The sequence below is a fragment of the Myotis myotis genome, unplaced genomic scaffold (genome assembly GCF_014108235.1).
Source record: "Myotis myotis isolate mMyoMyo1 unplaced genomic scaffold, mMyoMyo1.p scaffold_m19_p_6, whole genome shotgun sequence".
Taxonomy (NCBI): domain Eukaryota; kingdom Metazoa; phylum Chordata; class Mammalia; order Chiroptera; family Vespertilionidae; genus Myotis; species Myotis myotis.
Genome location: NW_023416368.1, coordinates 77,811,887 through 77,827,667, shown reverse-complemented (window position 1 = coordinate 77,827,667; position 15,781 = coordinate 77,811,887). Strand labels below are relative to the sequence as shown.

Genomic DNA, 15,781 nt, shown 5'->3' with positions numbered 1-15,781 from the left:
CCACCCGCACTGGGACAGGACAGGTGGGACTCCCAAGCAGGGCTCACTGGCCCATAAAACTTCCCCCTGAAATCCTAGCGTCACTAGGGGGGGCAAACAAATGTCTGAATTCACAAAGAAAACAGCAGTGAAGACAAGCAAGCCCAATAAAGAGGGAAATGAGTGCAGGATACAGAAGAGTTTATTCAAAGTCCAGTACAGACTAGCCAAACTGCCTTCTACAATGTGAACAGAAAGCCTGCGGAAAAGGCAAGAGTTGTTATAAAATTGCTTTAATTCAGTTTTCTCAACATTACAAGCCGTAAGGCAGGCAGTGGAATGTGCCACGCTCCACGTTACAATACTGAGCCTGTAATTGCTGGTATCAAAATATACATCTGTGTCACCATAAAAAACTGCATTTGCTGCCCCTCATGTCTTACAACAGGTATAAAAAATTATAAATATTTAATCCCTCGTCCCCACCCCAACATGAACACTTGGGGTCCAGGCCCCAGGAAGAGGGGCCAGCCAGCACAAGGTCTGTGCACAGGGAAGCCCCTTGGACCCATGAGTGTAGGACTATACAAGGTAAAGGAGACAGTTAAGACTCGAGGGCTATTGTCCCACCTTAATGGGTCCCAGCGTTAGAGGCAGACAAAAAAACAAAAAACTTTGGTCCATGATTTGCAGGAAAAAAGAAACCCTGAAAGTTTAAGAGAGCCCTTGTCCTCCCAGACAGAGGACAGGCTATATGTAAGGCATCTGAAGGTCTCAGGCCTGGGGCTTTCTAGGAAGAGAACCCAGGCTCCGCAGTGGCCCACCACTGCGTCTGCCCTGGAAACTAGATCCTGCCCTGCAACTTAATTACAAGGAATAAAATAAAAAGTACAGTATACAAGGTCATATAAGGAAGAAATTTAGATTACACTCATACCATTTTTATCTTGCTATATAAAAGGTTACTTAAAACTATTTCTTTTGCATATAAATGAAGATTAGAATATTTGGTCAACTGGAAATATTGCTAGGCACAGATGTCTGCAACTGCATAAAAGCACAATACAAAGACTTATGATAAAACAAAGCTCCAAGCTGAAGAAGTGCCAGGGATGCACCCTAGAGGGTCTTGGCCCAGGAGGGGGCACCTCAAGCCAGGGGCAGGGAGAGGGGAGAATCGAGACACTTGATTAAATGGAGGATTAGGATGTCCGCAGACCCTGCAGCTGGCAGCCTCCTGCCATGCCAGGCACATGATCCCCATGGGGAAGCAGTCCCCTGTCCCCAAACCCCTATGCATTTGCTACTGCAAAAAAAGGCCCTGCCAGAGCAGTGGGTTTTAAGGCACAAAAAAGCTGAGTGGAGGCTTGGGAACACCCACCCTGCAGAAGGGGTAGGCATATCGTCCACGGGTCACCAAGAGCCTGAGGCTGGCACCCTATCTCCCAAAGGTGAGCAAGGTGAATTAGATTTAATTTTTTTAAAAACAGGTAAACTGATTTTCTCTTTAAAAAAATAAAATCTCTGGTCTTTTTAAGGTCACTTCAGCTGCTTTTTAAAGTGGCTATTTTCTGGAATGATGGAAGTTGTTGCCGGGACTACCCGGCAGGCTGGTCCTCGGTGGGGAGTCTAGATAGTGGACTTGGAGAAGGACACCCGCAGGTGGTGGTTCTCTCCCAGGTCGTGGTTGTGCAGGTCAATGAGCGCCTGGATGGCCTCCTCCACTGAACCCATCTGAATCAGCGCCATCTTGCGATCCTTCCTGCAGGACAAGGGGTATAGAGACAGCATGAGGTGGAGGGGGGAGGACAAAGGGGGGAGGGAGGGCAGGTGGGGAGAGGGTTTCATGCTCACTGGAAGAACTTGAACCCTTTGACAATCCCGCCGTTGCTGGAGAAGAGTAGCTTGAGGTCGTCCTCAGATACGGAGGGCCTGTAGGGAGAGGGAAGACCTGAGCAGACCATCTGGCTACTCGCTTGAGGACAGCAATTCTGAGGTGAGGGAGAGGCCTGGGGGCTGTTCACTGTTTTAGGCGCCCACAGACAGATATTGCAGAACAACCGTATCTTAAAGATCTATCAAGAGTCACAAAAAATGACACCAAACAGGTTTGCAAAAAACGCCACCCCCTCCTTCCTTGTTTGTTCTGGGAGTGTTTCAGGAAGGACAGAGGCAGCTTATAGCAGGACCACCTGCCAAAAGCCTGGTGGTTCAGGGAGGCCCTCCTCCCCCATTGCTCCCCACCATGTGCCACCTACGGGATGTTGGAAAGGTGCAGGGTGGCCGAGGGTGGGAAGATGTTCTGGAAGTTCTTAGAGCCAGGCTTCTTGAAGCGGTGCAGGGGTGAGTTCCCGTAGTCTTTGGTGAGGCCCTGGTCCTCCTGGCCCTCCCGGGGCAGCTGTACGTTTTGGTGCTTGGAGAGGGTGATGCGCACAGGCTTTCCATGCAGCTTATGTCCATTAAGGTGGCTCATGGCTGGAAAGGTAGGACCCATATGACCTAAAGGCCCCAGGCACAGGTCTGGTTCCTCACCCCATCTTCAGCCATCCCCACTTACCCAGCTGGGCCTGGCTCCCATCTGCCATCTGTACCAAGGCATTCTCCTTCTTATTGAACAAAATCTTCACCCGTTGCACATCGCCATACACGCCTTCAAAAGTGTGGGGACAGAGCTCTGAGCCTAGGATCTGATGCCGCCTCCCACACCAGCCCCCATGACCCGCACACCCTCACAGGACTGGCTCTTCCTGAAGGTTTGCTATTCTGCCTCTGGGAACCTGCGTCTAGTCACAGGGACGTTACCAGGAGGACTCCCTTCAGCAAAGACGTCATAAAATCCAGGAAAGGTCAATTGCCAAAGAGCCATCACTTTACATGCTACCAACACGCTTAACTCTGCGAGAGCATGCAGGGCAATAAACCATGCGTGTCTAAAAAAATCCAAATAAATACACAAACCGAAGGCAAACCAAGTAACGAGGCAGAACTGCAAACTCATAGTACATCTTAGGGCATAAAAATAACCTCAATTAAATGAAAACAAGATAATAAAAGTGTGAATGATAACATACCGAAAAGAATAAAGAGGCTTTGGGGTGTGACTCTCTTTAGAGGACAGCAGAGCAAGGCAGCGGAGGGACAGGGAAAGGGAGAGGTCAGGGGGCGAGTTGCCATCGTCCACCACGAGGAGGCAGCCCCGCAGGCGTGCAGGTTGATGGATGATGAAGTTGTCAGGATGTTAATATTCAAGGGCAGGTTGGTTTCCGGAGAGCAGGGTTTGAGGGGGAATTTTGTTTTTATTTATTTATGGTTTTGTTTTGTTTCAAGCAACAACAGGAAGCAGAAGTACCGTGCAGTCAGTTGGCAAAGAAATTCCGGATCAGAAAAAAAATTGGGAAAGGGGAAGGGGAGAAAAGAAAAAAAGTAGCAAAAAACACAGGTCAGTAAATACATAAGAAAATCCGCAGTGTTCCATCAGTCAGATCTACACACATTCCTAGTCACAGGTCCACCTCGTGGAGCAGGCAGGAAAGCCCGTCCGCACAGTGAGCAGGAGACGCTGCTGCCCCTTGGCCTTGCCCTGCTCCTGCCAAGCCCCTTGCTGGGCTCAGCTCCCCCGGAACTGTCTCCTGCTGACTGCTGCGGCAGAGTGTAAACGCTCACACAAGCACGAGGGGTGGAGTCTGTTAGTGAGGCTTCTAGAGCATCTAATAACTCAGTCAGACAAGGCACCGGCCGCCCCAGGCCAAGAGATGATAGGAGTGGTCAGACAGATGAGAAAACAGTCTGAAACGCTAATTGAACATTAATCCCATCTCTCTAGAGTTAAATATTTTGAGCCTTGATCTCACCCATGCTCTCTGAGCCAAACTTGGCCTTGAGACAAGTGTAGGTTGGCTATAGTAGGACTGTGACTCAGAGTTGTGGGGGCAGCACAGACCATGGCCCTCCTGAGCAGAGGTGCCCAGAGGCCTCCTCAAACAGAGATGTTTTTAGTTCGAAATTTTGATTGCTTTCATGAAAGTATCAAAAAATATTTTAACTCTAAACACTATGAAATTGGAAATGTAAACTAGGATGTTCAGGGACAGAGCTTCCAGCACAGTGGGAAGGGAGGGCAGGATGCGAGCACAGAGTGGAACTGCATAAGGACTGGCCTGTGGATTACAGGAGCGTGGCCTGCTGATAGTTTGCACTAAGACCTAGATGCACAACTCCCCTGCCTGAGCCTCCAGGAAAAACAGCCTGAAAGAGCCACCTACCTCAGGGTTGAGGTTGCTGACCAGCAGAACAGAATTTCCAGCCCCTCCTAGGCCTGGGATGGCGATCCGGCCAGCTGCCGCCGCCGCCGCCGCAGCTGATGGGATGGCCAGAGGGGCCAGGGCCCCATGCACATTGGGAACTGAGAGGCCTGCAGGAAGAGACAGGAAGGAGATGAGCAGTACAGCCTGCTTTCCACCAAAAGGGGAGCGAAGTCCTGCCCATCCTCATGCAAAAGGAGACACACAGGAGGTGTCTGCACTCGGCCTATCCTGGCCATATGGCCTGCTGGCTCCTTCATCCTCCTCACAGCAGGTTGTACTGGGTTTGGACCAGGCTACATGCGCCCATACAGCACAAAAGCTCCAGCTCCATGAATGCAGAATCGAGCCTCGGCCTCGTGTGCATGCAGGTACCCATCACCATGCAGATGGCACACTGGGCAGGACACAGCAGGCTCATGACTGTCACATGGTAGTCGTTACATTGTGGGGCGCCCAGCCCCCAGGAGGGACGCTCAGGTGTGCCCACCCAGCTCATGCTGATCTTACCAGGACACTTAATTCACCTACTAGGGACACAGCCCTCCAACCACTGTGTGTACACGTCCTTGCCCGGGAGGTGCTTGAAGGAATCAGACCAGAGACTGTGGGGTTAGAGTATTCTCTGCGTGGCCCTGTCCTACGACTACCCTGTCCAGGCTCCTCAGGGAACCCAGAAGCCCGCGCCCAGGAAGATGGGCTCCCCCCGTGACTGCGCCCGTCAGCTCGCATGTCGGCAGAGCTACTGAAAGGTGTGTGGGCATGCACAGTCAGTTATGGGGACCAAGACCAAGTGTTTGAGTACCTGCAGCTTGAGGAATGGCAAAGGTGGGAGGGAAACCAGCTCCTGCATATGGAGAGGCTGACATTATACCAGGTGCACCTAGAAACAAATGAGACACTAATCATTGCACCCACAACCTCCGCCACCAGAGCCGAGTGAGCCAAGCCGGCGCACCCCACACCCAGCAGGCAGGTCCAATGTCCACCCAAGCTGGGTGCTATGGCCATGGAAGGAGTGATGGGCGCCAACCTCCCTGGGCGCAGGGCGGGCATCCTGGGACTCCTGGGGCCTGGTCACTTAAGACTGAGCTGCGCGTCCTTGACTATGGCACACGGCAGTAGCAGGCACCTTCCCAGGAATCTTACCAAAGGCTGCAGCCATGGTCTGGTCCAGTGAGGGTTGGCTGTCACCAGAGGGCAGGTCAGGACGGGTATAGTCTCGGCTCTTGTCATTGTTGTACTTGACGTTGAGGCTGGTGAGCTTAGAAAAGTCGATGCGGAGTGTACAGCAAGCGTTGTAGATGTTCTGCCCATCCAGCGACTGAGGGGAGGAGGGGAAAGCTGTGAGTGGCTGGGGCCCTGGGGCTGAAGAAGGCAGGCAGGCGTCTCTGGGTACCCACTCACCAGCTTAGCATGCTGGGCGCTCACGGGTTCGGCATACTGCAGCAGTGCCTGGAACTGGTTGTTCTTGGTGAAAGTGATAATCTTCAGAACTGTGCCAAACTTGGAGAAGATCTGTCAGAAAAGCAAGAACAGTCAACCTCTGCCCAGGGTCTGGGTGGAAAATGGGGGCACCTGGACTCCACCTCACCTGGTGAAGCACGTCCAAGGTGACTGGGTAGAAGAGGTTTTCCACGATGATCCTGAGCACTGGACTCTGGCCAGCCATCGCCATCCCGGCATCCACGGCAGCAGCTGAGGCAGCCAGTGACAGGTTCCCCGACTGAACTGAGTTCACTGCCTGCAAGGCCGCCTGGGCCCGCTGTTGGGGGGACAGCATGAGTCCCACTGCCCCCAGGCTCACACCAAGAGCCCTGTCCCACCCCAGACCTGGGAGGGGATGAGGGGATGACGCACTGCCTGGTTGGGTGAGCTGTCGGTCTTAAGTTCCTTATGGTTGGAGAACTGGATGTAGATGGGCTGGCCACGAAGCACAGGTGTCACCGAGGTATAGTAGTTCACCATAGTGTTGGCTGCCTCCTCTGTGTTCATCTCAATGAAGGCCTGGTGGGGGTGGGGGCGTAAGCCAGACCCAGACCCCTGGAAGAAGCCTGGCACCACACTCCTAAAGCAGGCCTAGGGCCCTTCCTGGGACGTGCTCACATACCTGGTTTTTCCCTTTCAGCATCAAGAGGTTGGTGACCTTCCCAAAAGGCAGTCCCAGGGAAATGACCTCGCCCTCGGTGACATCGCTGGGAAGCTTCCGGATATGGATCACTCTGGAGGGCACACCTGTACTTCTGTTGTCACCTTTGAACTTTTTGCTGTCATTTCCGTTTGCTGAGAAGAAAGGTGGTACGTCTAACACAGAGCACCTCCTAGGCTCTCACACAGCAGTATCCCCCCACCTCCTCAGAATCCGCTTCCTCCCTGACAGGATCCAAGCAGAGTGATCTCCACAGCTGGTGCACCCGTCACACACACAGCTCCCAGTAAGTGCCCATGTATGAACCAGGGCTAAGGTCATAGCCCAAATCATTTCATCCCAGTGTTCTCGAAGCAGAGCCTACTTGGGCACAGAGAGGGCGCCGCCGCGGCAGGGACGAAGGGCTATGGTCAGCAGTTACCTGCAGAGGCTGAGTTGCTGCTCATGATAAAGGGTCCGTTAGTGACACAGGCAGAGAAGAGCTCGTCCGATCCCCGCTGGAAGAGAGGGGGTGCTGAAGTGGGGCTGGAGGTGGCCTGGCACAGCTGCAGACACCATCCTCCCAGAATACCTTGCTGCTCAGATGTGAAGACACTGCCCTGCACTGTGCCTGTCCCACCTCCAGATGGCCTCACAGTCCCAGATGTGGCTGCTTTGGGGGGGGGGGGGGGGGGCTGACAAGGGATTAAAATGTCACTCCCATCTCCAGGTTCTGGGGAACCCTTACAGGGTCTGTGGACGGGCCTCAGGTCAGGTGCCTCAAGGGCAGGCCTAGCCGGCCACCTTGAGACTGTTAGGCTGTCTTTATTATTACAAAGCTGCTTGCAAACTTGAGAACAAAGCCCCCTTGTCACACTGCAGCTATTCCCTTGGTCTCCGGAGCTCGGCCTATTTTCCAGCTGTGTGAGGACACCTGAGCCGCAGCCTCATCACTCACTGACTAGAAACACTACCTCTCTGTGAGCCAGCAACACTATCTAGTGACAGAAAACAGGGTCTGAGGGCAGCTCTAGAACTGCTCATCTGTAGGCGGGCTCCTATGACTTCTGACCTGCCTGTTTTCTTTCCAGAAACAACTTATTTACTCCTGAGTCTCGATCTAATTAAATCAACTCCCCGATCATGTTAGTCTGACTCTGGGCTTAGAAAGCAGGCAGACAGGCATCCTTCCTGTGGACCGAGGCCCAAGGACAGGATTGCTTTTACTCAGGGGGTGAGCTGTATGAGGCTGCAGTGCAGTCATGCAAGTGGAGACTCGGGATGCAGCCCCCACCCAGGACAGACTCTGCTAGGAACAAGAGCATGAGCACCAGGAACTTGCAGGCTTTAGGACGTGTTGGGTGTTGGGGCAGAGTTGTGACAGCACTCCATCAACATGAACTAGGACCAAGGTTGGAAATCAGGGGAGGGTGTCTCCCCCACCCCCACTTCAGTGCCCCCTCAGGCCTGTAGCAGGAACAGGAAAGGCCAGCTCAACTGGGCCTTGGCTCTCAGGGTTACGAGCCTCGCCCCTTCTCCCTCAGACTGCCTTTTTCTCAAGGACACCTTATCTTTGCCCTTCCTCCAAACTGCCAACTTAGTTGTTACTCAAACAAGCGCAACCATCACCCAGGGCTGCCACCTACCACAGGCAGAGCTGAGGTGCTCTAAAAGCCCTCAGAATCCCCTCCCACAGGCAGGTGTCAGGACCTACTGAAGGGAGGCGAGGTTTACAAACTGCTCTTCAAGAAGAGGATCAGGAATGGCCACATCACCATTGGTCCCTGCTCTGTGGGCATATCCCCACATCCCAGACCCCTGGCTAGGCAAGCACCCAGAAGCCTCCCCATAGCCCAAGGCTGTGAGGGCTGCTCAAACCCAGTGGTGCTTAGAGCCAAGGAACAGAAAATTAAAATTGCTTGTCTCTGAGGGCTGGGGTCCAATATAAAATGAAACATTCTGGGCGTGTCATGACTGAGCTCTTCCTGAGTGGACACCCAGGCCTCAGTGGGGACAAAGCCACCAGGCAGAGTGCACCTCAGCCCCAGAACCTCTGGTGACACCAAGGGCAGGTGAGTCTCACCTGTGCAAGCCTCAAGAAGGTTCCTGCCTCTGGACTGGGAGTTCTGGCCCATATCCCTGCCCCCTTTAGGCTCACAAAGGTGACTCCCCCAAAGCTGGACAAGAGCCAGGACTATGTGGCTCCCACATGCTGACTGCACAACCTTAAAAAGGGCATCTGAACTGCCGTCTCTGATGTGGGCCATCATTTGAGTGGCAACACTCCTGACTCTCATGCTCCCACATTTGTGGGCAAATTGTGACCACTTGTCTGTCCACATTCCCCTAGGCCCCCCTTCCCCAGGACACAGGTCAGGTCTCCTAAACGGCAACTCCCCCATCCCCAGAGCACAGGGACACTGAGACCACGACCAGGGCATGTGGGGAGACCCTACGGCACCTTACCCAAAGTCAATTCAGCATCTATTGGAAAAGCCCCCAAGCTGTGTGCTTCCTGCTGGGAACAAGGCACACCTGCTCCCAACAGTATGTTAAGGGGAACCTTTGCTTTTTAATCAGGAGCTAAGAATTGTTAATCTCTGGACACTTCTAACTTATGGCACAGCTTGTTCTAAAGCTGGGGTGATGGTCAGTGGTGCCCAGAACCCAACCGTGCTGCCCTCCTGAGGGCAAGTAGCCCCCCACCACCCACCCACTAGAACCTCGAGTTTGTCCTGCACAGGTCTGATTCTGAAAGCAGCAGTGGCCTGGGACTGGCCAGGAAGGACCACTCTAAGGACAACCCCAGACAGAGCTGCTCCAGCTGGAAACAGGCAAAACCAGGAGGATTACAGGAAGCCAGACATTTTCTGTGATGGATACAAATGCTTCAGATGAAAGTCCCTCTCCCCTCCTCCTACCACTGAACAAACAGGTTTTATCTGCAGGAAGATCAGGATAGGCAGCCTGTGAAGACAAGACTCTACCTGGGAAAACCCAAACCCACCCCAGCAGCATGGCTCACTGACCAACCCACCTGCAGTGGACTCCCCAGCCCCCAATTGCTGCCAGCACGCGGTACCAAATCTGTAGAAGTATTCAGTTGGCACCAGGCATCCCTGGATGCCACTTACTGCAGTGTACATAGGCTTGGTCCTCACCTGAGGGGAGAACTGAGAACCATCGTGGCCCCACTTCCTGTGGGGACAGCCGCTGCCAGCTCTGTCCTTTCTACAGCTTAAATGTCCCAAGTACCAAGGATGGCATATAAAGGGGACACACCTTCATTTTCTTTCATCTCAAAAGAAGCAATCAGATGTGCAGACCAAAAAGTACTCAAATCACAATGGCATCAAAAGTAGCACCTCTGGCCCTAGCCGGTTTGGCTTAGTGGATAGTGTTGGCCTGCGGACTGAAGGGTCCCAGGTTTGACTCCAGTCAAGGGCACACACCCAGGTTGTGGGCTCAAACCCCAGTGGGGGGTATGCAGGAGGCAGCCGATCAATGATTCTCGTCACTCATGTTTCTTTATCTCTCTCTCCCATCCTCTTTAAAATCAAGAAAAATATATTTAAAAGTAAAAAGAGTAGTAGCACCTCTGTACCCTCCTATCCCACCAGCCACCTCATAAACTACTTGGGGTACAACCAAGTTTCAACTTTTTCTGCATCAAACCAACGGTACTTAGAACCCTTGGCAAATATCCTCAGTCCCAATCACAGGACTCTCGCCTGGGCAGGGAGGAGGGGTCCCAAATTAGGGCCAAAGGTGCATTTACCACCGAGAGGCCACTGAACTCACACTGTTGGAAGCAGTGCCTGGAATTAGCTGGATGCAGGCAGGGCAAAGGAAAGGTGTCTGAGAGCCCAACCTGCAAACTGTCTGCCCTATACATGCTGTAGACCAGGGGTCCTCAAACTTTTTAAACGGGGCTAGTTCACTGTCCCTCAGACCGTTGGAGGGCCAGACTATAGTTTAAAAAAAAACTATGAACAAATTCCTATGCACACTGCACATATCTTATTTTGAAGTAAAAAAACAAAACGGGAACAAATACAATATTTGCATTTGCATGTGGCCCGCGGGGCCGTAGTTTGAGGACCCCTGCTGTAGACCATGGGAGCGCTGCTGTCAGAAGAAGCCCCAGGGCTCAGCAGGAGGGAAGGGGCCTACAAGGGCAGCACCAGATCAGAGGCCATGCCAGCAGCAGGGTAGCAGAGTCAGCAATGCCTACCTTTGTACCAACTGCTATGTCTGGGACAATGCTGTAGAGAGAGAGAGAGAGAGAAAAAAGAACGTTAGCAGGTGTACTACAGCAGCTACTGCCAGGACTTTCAGGATAGGCAGGCCAGCGAAGGGCTTCTCTGGCTGCACAGTCCCCCCAATGAGGTCCTCAGATAACTAGTAAGCTTAGGGCAGGGAAGTGAGCTGCCGGTTGCCTTTAATCTCAACTTGAAAAAGGAGCCATCATTGTGCTCTAGCTCCCCTCCCTCCCAGCAGGCCCCCAGACAAAAACACCCCCCCCCCAAAAGCCCCAGGAGGGACACTTGATGCTTGTTGTTAAAAGCTGAAGTGCTGTTGTTTGCTTTCTAAAAACTGGAAATGCTTGGAGAATGTTTGAGGCAGGGAAGCCTAGTGACAAGGTAGCTCACAAGGCCTTGAGGTCACAGCTCCAGGGGGATGAGAAAGGCACTCAACAAGGGAACTGTTCAAAGAATGGCATCCTCCAGAGGAAGGAGGCAGCAAAGATGAAATAATCAGATAAAATTAACACCAGTTACTCATCAACCTGGCTCCCTGTGACTGGACTTTCTCCCTGCTCCAGGCCCAGCTAGGGAAGGTGAGAAGAAACCATGGCTGCTGAGGTTCCCGCAGTCCTCAACTGCACACCAGCTCTCAGTACAAACATAAAACTCTCCTAGGATTCTAAATGTAAACTCACAAGGTCCTTAATGACTCAAGGAGAAGAACTTAGTCAGCAACACCCCCCCTCCCCACCCCGCGCCTCCAGGTCACACACCAGGTCACCTGGCTTAGTGGCCTGTGACCAGAGCCTCCCATAATGTCACACAAAGATGTCCCCCTCACCAGCCAGGGAAAGGCTGGTCTCAGAATGGGCAGAAGATCCAACACCCGCTACCCCCAGAACAGCTACCCCCAGAACAGCACGACCCCAAGCGCTACACCCTAGTCCTGCCATCAGCTGCACATCTCACTGGCTACTGCCTCTACTGTAGGGCTTCACCTCTTCAATATAAAAAACATTATGGGCTAGTGTCAACAGGGTTTTTAAAACCTTATAGAGTCAAGGAAAAACTCAGAAAAACGGAAAGAATTAAAAACATGCAGCTTCCCGTCTGCTAACCCAGGGCAACACATTGCTCCCTGGGAGGGCCCCTCAGGCAGTTTTACATGAAATGGCCCTTCCAAACTTTCCAAAGAGAACCCGGCTGCCTGGATAATACACCATTCAAAAGAGGCTGCAGATGGGACTAGGCCACCAAGCCACATCTGGGGGACAAAACACTCCAACTGTCCTTGAGGGAAGAAAAACAGAACTGGACCAGACAGTCCCCACTTTCCATCAAGATTTCCCTGCAGGGCCCCTTAAATTCCCACTTATGTGCACCCACAGTCCAGGCCAACTGGATTGGGGATTCCCTGGGAGGTCCACCCAAAACGGAAGGTGGACCCCAGATCACATTCCTCATGCCCCAGCAGTTTTTCTAAAAGGCTGAATTTAATTAAGCCTGAAACGTATCATTTAAAACCAGAGGCACAGAGATAGTGACCGTCCAGGCATTTTAACTACACTCTCACCCCCCCAGGTCAGTCTAGGGAAGGAGGGCTTTCAAAGCTCAAGATCTAAAGATAAGAACTACCTTTGGAATCTTCTGGCTCACTTTTTTAAAAATCAGAACCTAACCCTCCCAAGGGGAAATGAAAACAATTAGACTAACAAGAAAGAAGAAAAGGCCCTGTTTAAAGTTAGTTTCATTTTTAACAAGTTCTATCATTTCCTCCAGACCAGAACATCCGGGCGGGGGGAAAAAAAAAAAAGTCCCTAAACTGGCAGACGCATGTCTCGGGCTCACAGAATACAGCTTTGTGCGTTGGCCCTAAATCTCCACCGTAAAGTGCATAGCCTGTGCAACCTCAGATCTGTTCAAGGATATGATAACCCACAATGTAAAACCTAGATCGCCCCACCGCCCTCCCCATTTCTCTCGTCCCTGGCGCGCACACAAGCCCCGGAGCGGCCCCTTCCCTCTCCCAAGGCGGCTGAATGGCCGGCCAGCCGGCTACACTGCCCGAAAGCTCGGGGTCCGGTCGAACCGGCCCACGTGGGTCGTTCCGAGGGCTCTAGGGCCTGGAACTCCACGGCCGGGGTGGGCCAACTCGTGCTTTAAGAACTCCCGTACAAGGAGCCCCGGGATGGCGGGAACAAAGGGAACGCGAGGGCCCCTCCCCGACACCCCCGGCCCTGGAGCTGAACCGGGAGCGTGGCCGTTCTTTGTGGGAAGCACGGGGAGGGGCAGGGCGGGGGCGGAGGAGGGCCCGCGCCCTTCCGGGCAGAAGGGCGGCGTCTTCCCGGCGCGCCCGGGACCGCCGCGGGCGGGGGAGGCCGAGTGCAAAGTCGGTGCGGCGGGAAAGGCTGCGCACGCGCACCGGGGCCAGAGACGAGTTCGAATAACTGCGCACGCGCGCGTGGGGGGCCGGACGGGGAGCGGGAAGAACAGGACGGGGACCGGGAAGGGCCGGACGGATAGCAGGAAGGGGCACGTGGAAAGCGCAAAGGGAAGCGCGGGGGGGAGGGGAGGAGACCAGCGTAAAGGGTCGCGCGGCCGCCGCGTGTGTTCGAGACTAGCCGCGAAGAGACCGGAAACGAGCACGACGGTGAGAAGGTCTGGGACGGCCGACGCCCGGCTCGGAAGATGTGGGGACACCTCTCGCTCCTGGCAGCTTCCCTCCGCGCCCGCGGCCGGGAGTAGGGGAAGGATCCCGGAGGCGCTGTGGCCCCGGCAGGCGAGCCGTTGCTCCGAGGAGGCCCAGGCGGCCGCAAGAGGAAGGCTGGAGCGCGAGAAGGGGAGCGGGAAGCGCGGATAGACATGACTCACCCGTCCATTGCACACAGAAGAGACCCGCAAGGGACGGAGTGGAGGCGCCGGAATAGCAGGAACCGACCCAACGGCTCCGAGTTATAGACTCACAAAATGGCGGAGACGCCTGAACACGTCCCTTGCGCGCTCTGCCCATTGGCTCCCGCTGCTCCGAGAGGCGGGGAGAGCGCTGCGGGCCCCCACCAGCGCCTCCCAGTGGCTAGGAGGCCGCTTGAGGGGTGGAGCTAAGAGTAATGGCAGGCGACCGTTGGAGAACGTGGCCGTCCGTCAGGGCTCAAGGCGGAAACGGCCCATGGACTCGGGGGAGGGGAGAAAAGGTGGGAGCACGTGACAAAGCCGGAACCAATGAGCCAGCAGCCCTCCTGCCTAGGGCTTTGCGGGCGAAGCCATCTTGAGAGTGGGTACGTGGCGAGTCCGGCGGCGGAAAGCGTGCTCGCCCTAGGTTGCCACCATCTTGCAAACGGGCAGGTGTTGTCCCCCTCACGCATGAGAGCAAAGGGAGGCGCGTGGCCATCTTGGAGTCGGGCGGGACACCCATTAGGCTCCATCTTGCTTGTGGGCACGTGGCAGAAAAGTCTGATTCAAATTGAGACGTTACTCCTAAGTTAGTAGGTGGGGAGGCAGAGGCCGCTTAACGCATCCCGGACGCCAGGCCTCAGTCCTCACTGCTGGCCACCGAGCCTTCAGGCGCAATGTGGTCAGGGACCGCCCCGACCGGCCTGTTGGTTTCGCAGCAGCGAGGGCCGAGGGCAGTCCTGCACACGGGGCTTGTGAGCCGAGGTGGCAGAAAGCAGAATCCTGCCATCATGGGAAATTCAGAACCGGGTGCGCTCCGTCCCAGCAGCAGGAAAAACACCCTAAACGTATTCCCAGGAGTGCTGATTCCGAGTTTCACAGGGTTGTCTGTGACGGGTTGCCCTTTCGGAGGGAAGAAGGGAAACCGAGGCCAGCGAGGTGGGCAGCGGGAGTTCCACCTGAGATCAGGGGCCAGAGCCGGGAGGCTGCTGAGGGTCGGCTCCCCGGCGCTGCTGGTGGCACCGGCGTCGGAGCCGACGGGCATCGTGGGCTTGGCGAGGTTCTCGGTGCGAAGCAGAAGCAGCGGAAGCTGTTGTGATGATAGTTTGCTTGACGTCCCTGCCGAAAGGGGGATGTTTAAATGGCACCAGCCCAGAGACGGAGCAGCAATGGCATTTCTCTCTTCTCTGCCTCGCGGGTTGGTTTCGTTTCACCCGCAAGCGCCCGTAGTCCTGGCAACAGCACTCGCCGGGCCTGGCGGACCTGGACGCAGCCCAGGAGCCCGGGGCTGCCCGGGTCACAGGAAGCCGCCTGCCCTGCGCTTTGGGCCCCCTCCCGCCTCAGGAGACCTGAAGCCCCCGAATCACTCATCGGGAGCAGTGCTCCAGTGGATTCGTGGATTTGCTCCCTCCCGCACTCCCGTCCTCGCTCGGGTTTGGGCACCACCGGGGCCAGTTGCTCATCCTTTGGTGGCCAGTGCCAGGGCTGCCTCCCCACCGCCAACCCTTCATGGCAGGGTCTGGGGGAGAGAAGAGGGGCAGCTGGCCTGGAGGGGGGGGCGGGGGGCGGTCTGAGCCATCAGACTGTGTTAGAACCCGCTTCTGAGCTGGCCCTGCCAGGACTCCTGTCTTGCTCAGAGTTCAAGCCCCAGGCAGCCTGGCAGCCGGGAGGCCCACACCATTGGCCACCTCTCTGGTTTCTGACCTCACTAGCCGGCCTCCTTGGTGCAGCAGTTCCCTCTGGAAGATTCTTCCCTAAACCTACACAACTTCCCCCTTTATTCTCCCACTCTCGGAAGGCCAGAAGTCTGAAATGAAGATGTCAACAGGTCCACGCTCCCTCTAGAGCTGCGGTTCTCAACCTGTGGGTCGCGACCCCTTTGGGGGTCGAACGACCCTTTCACAGGGGTCGCCTAAGACCATCGGAAAACACATATATAATTACATATTGTTTTTGTGATTAATCACTATGCTTTAATTATGTTCAATTTGTAACAATGAAAATACATCCTGCATATCAGATATTTACATTATGATTCATAGCAGCAACAAAATGACAGTTATGAAGTAGCCATGAAAATAATTTTATGGTTGGGGGTCACCACAACATGAGGAACTGTATTAAAGGGCCGCGGCATTAGGAGGGCTGAGAACCGCTGTTCTAGAGGCTCCAGGGGAGGAGCCTAATGCCTCTCTCAGGTTGGGGGCTCCAGGCTCTTGACTTGTGGGCACATCACT

At 54.5% G+C, this 15,781-nt stretch overlaps 1 protein-coding gene across 5 annotated transcripts; it reads right to left on the bottom strand.

The window, feature by feature from the left end:
• Positions 1 to 163: 163 nt before the first annotated feature.
• Positions 164 to 13,637, bottom strand: PTBP1 (polypyrimidine tract binding protein 1). Of its 5 annotated transcripts, XM_036312359.1 has the most exons (15): positions 13,527 to 13,637; positions 10,643 to 10,673; positions 6,851 to 6,926; positions 6,391 to 6,563; positions 6,141 to 6,287; positions 5,875 to 6,045; positions 5,688 to 5,798; positions 5,430 to 5,604; positions 5,086 to 5,163; positions 4,242 to 4,390; positions 3,051 to 3,084; positions 2,537 to 2,629; positions 2,238 to 2,454; positions 1,834 to 1,911; positions 164 to 1,741 (listed from the first exon to the last, which is right to left on the bottom strand). In XM_036312359.1, the coding sequence occupies exons 1-15, from the start codon at positions 13,532 to 13,534 to the stop codon at positions 1,609 to 1,611; spliced, it is 1,674 nt and encodes a 557-aa protein (XP_036168252.1). In that variant the 5' UTR covers positions 13,535 to 13,637; the 3' UTR covers positions 164 to 1,608. The 5 variants fall into 5 exon arrangements, with proteins under 5 accessions (XP_036168252.1, XP_036168254.1, XP_036168255.1 ...); XM_036312361.1 differs by lacking the exon at positions 5,086 to 5,163; XM_036312362.1 differs by lacking the exon at positions 10,643 to 10,673 and having other exon boundaries at positions 13,527 to 13,591.
• Positions 13,638 to 15,781: the final 2,144 nt, after the last annotated feature.

What these genes read in the sequence shown, in the direction of transcription:
- PTBP1 (XM_036312359.1), bottom strand. An exon ending in TGCTGAAAGGGAAAAACCAG is followed by an intron (nt 6,288 to 6,390) that starts GTATGTGAGCAC and finishes CACCCCCACCAG; the next exon opens with GCCTTCATTGAGATGAACAC. An exon ending in TGGGAGCCAGGCCCAGCTGG is followed by an intron (nt 2,455 to 2,536) that starts GTAAGTGGGGAT and finishes CTACCTTTCCAG; the next exon opens with CCATGAGCCACCTTAATGGA.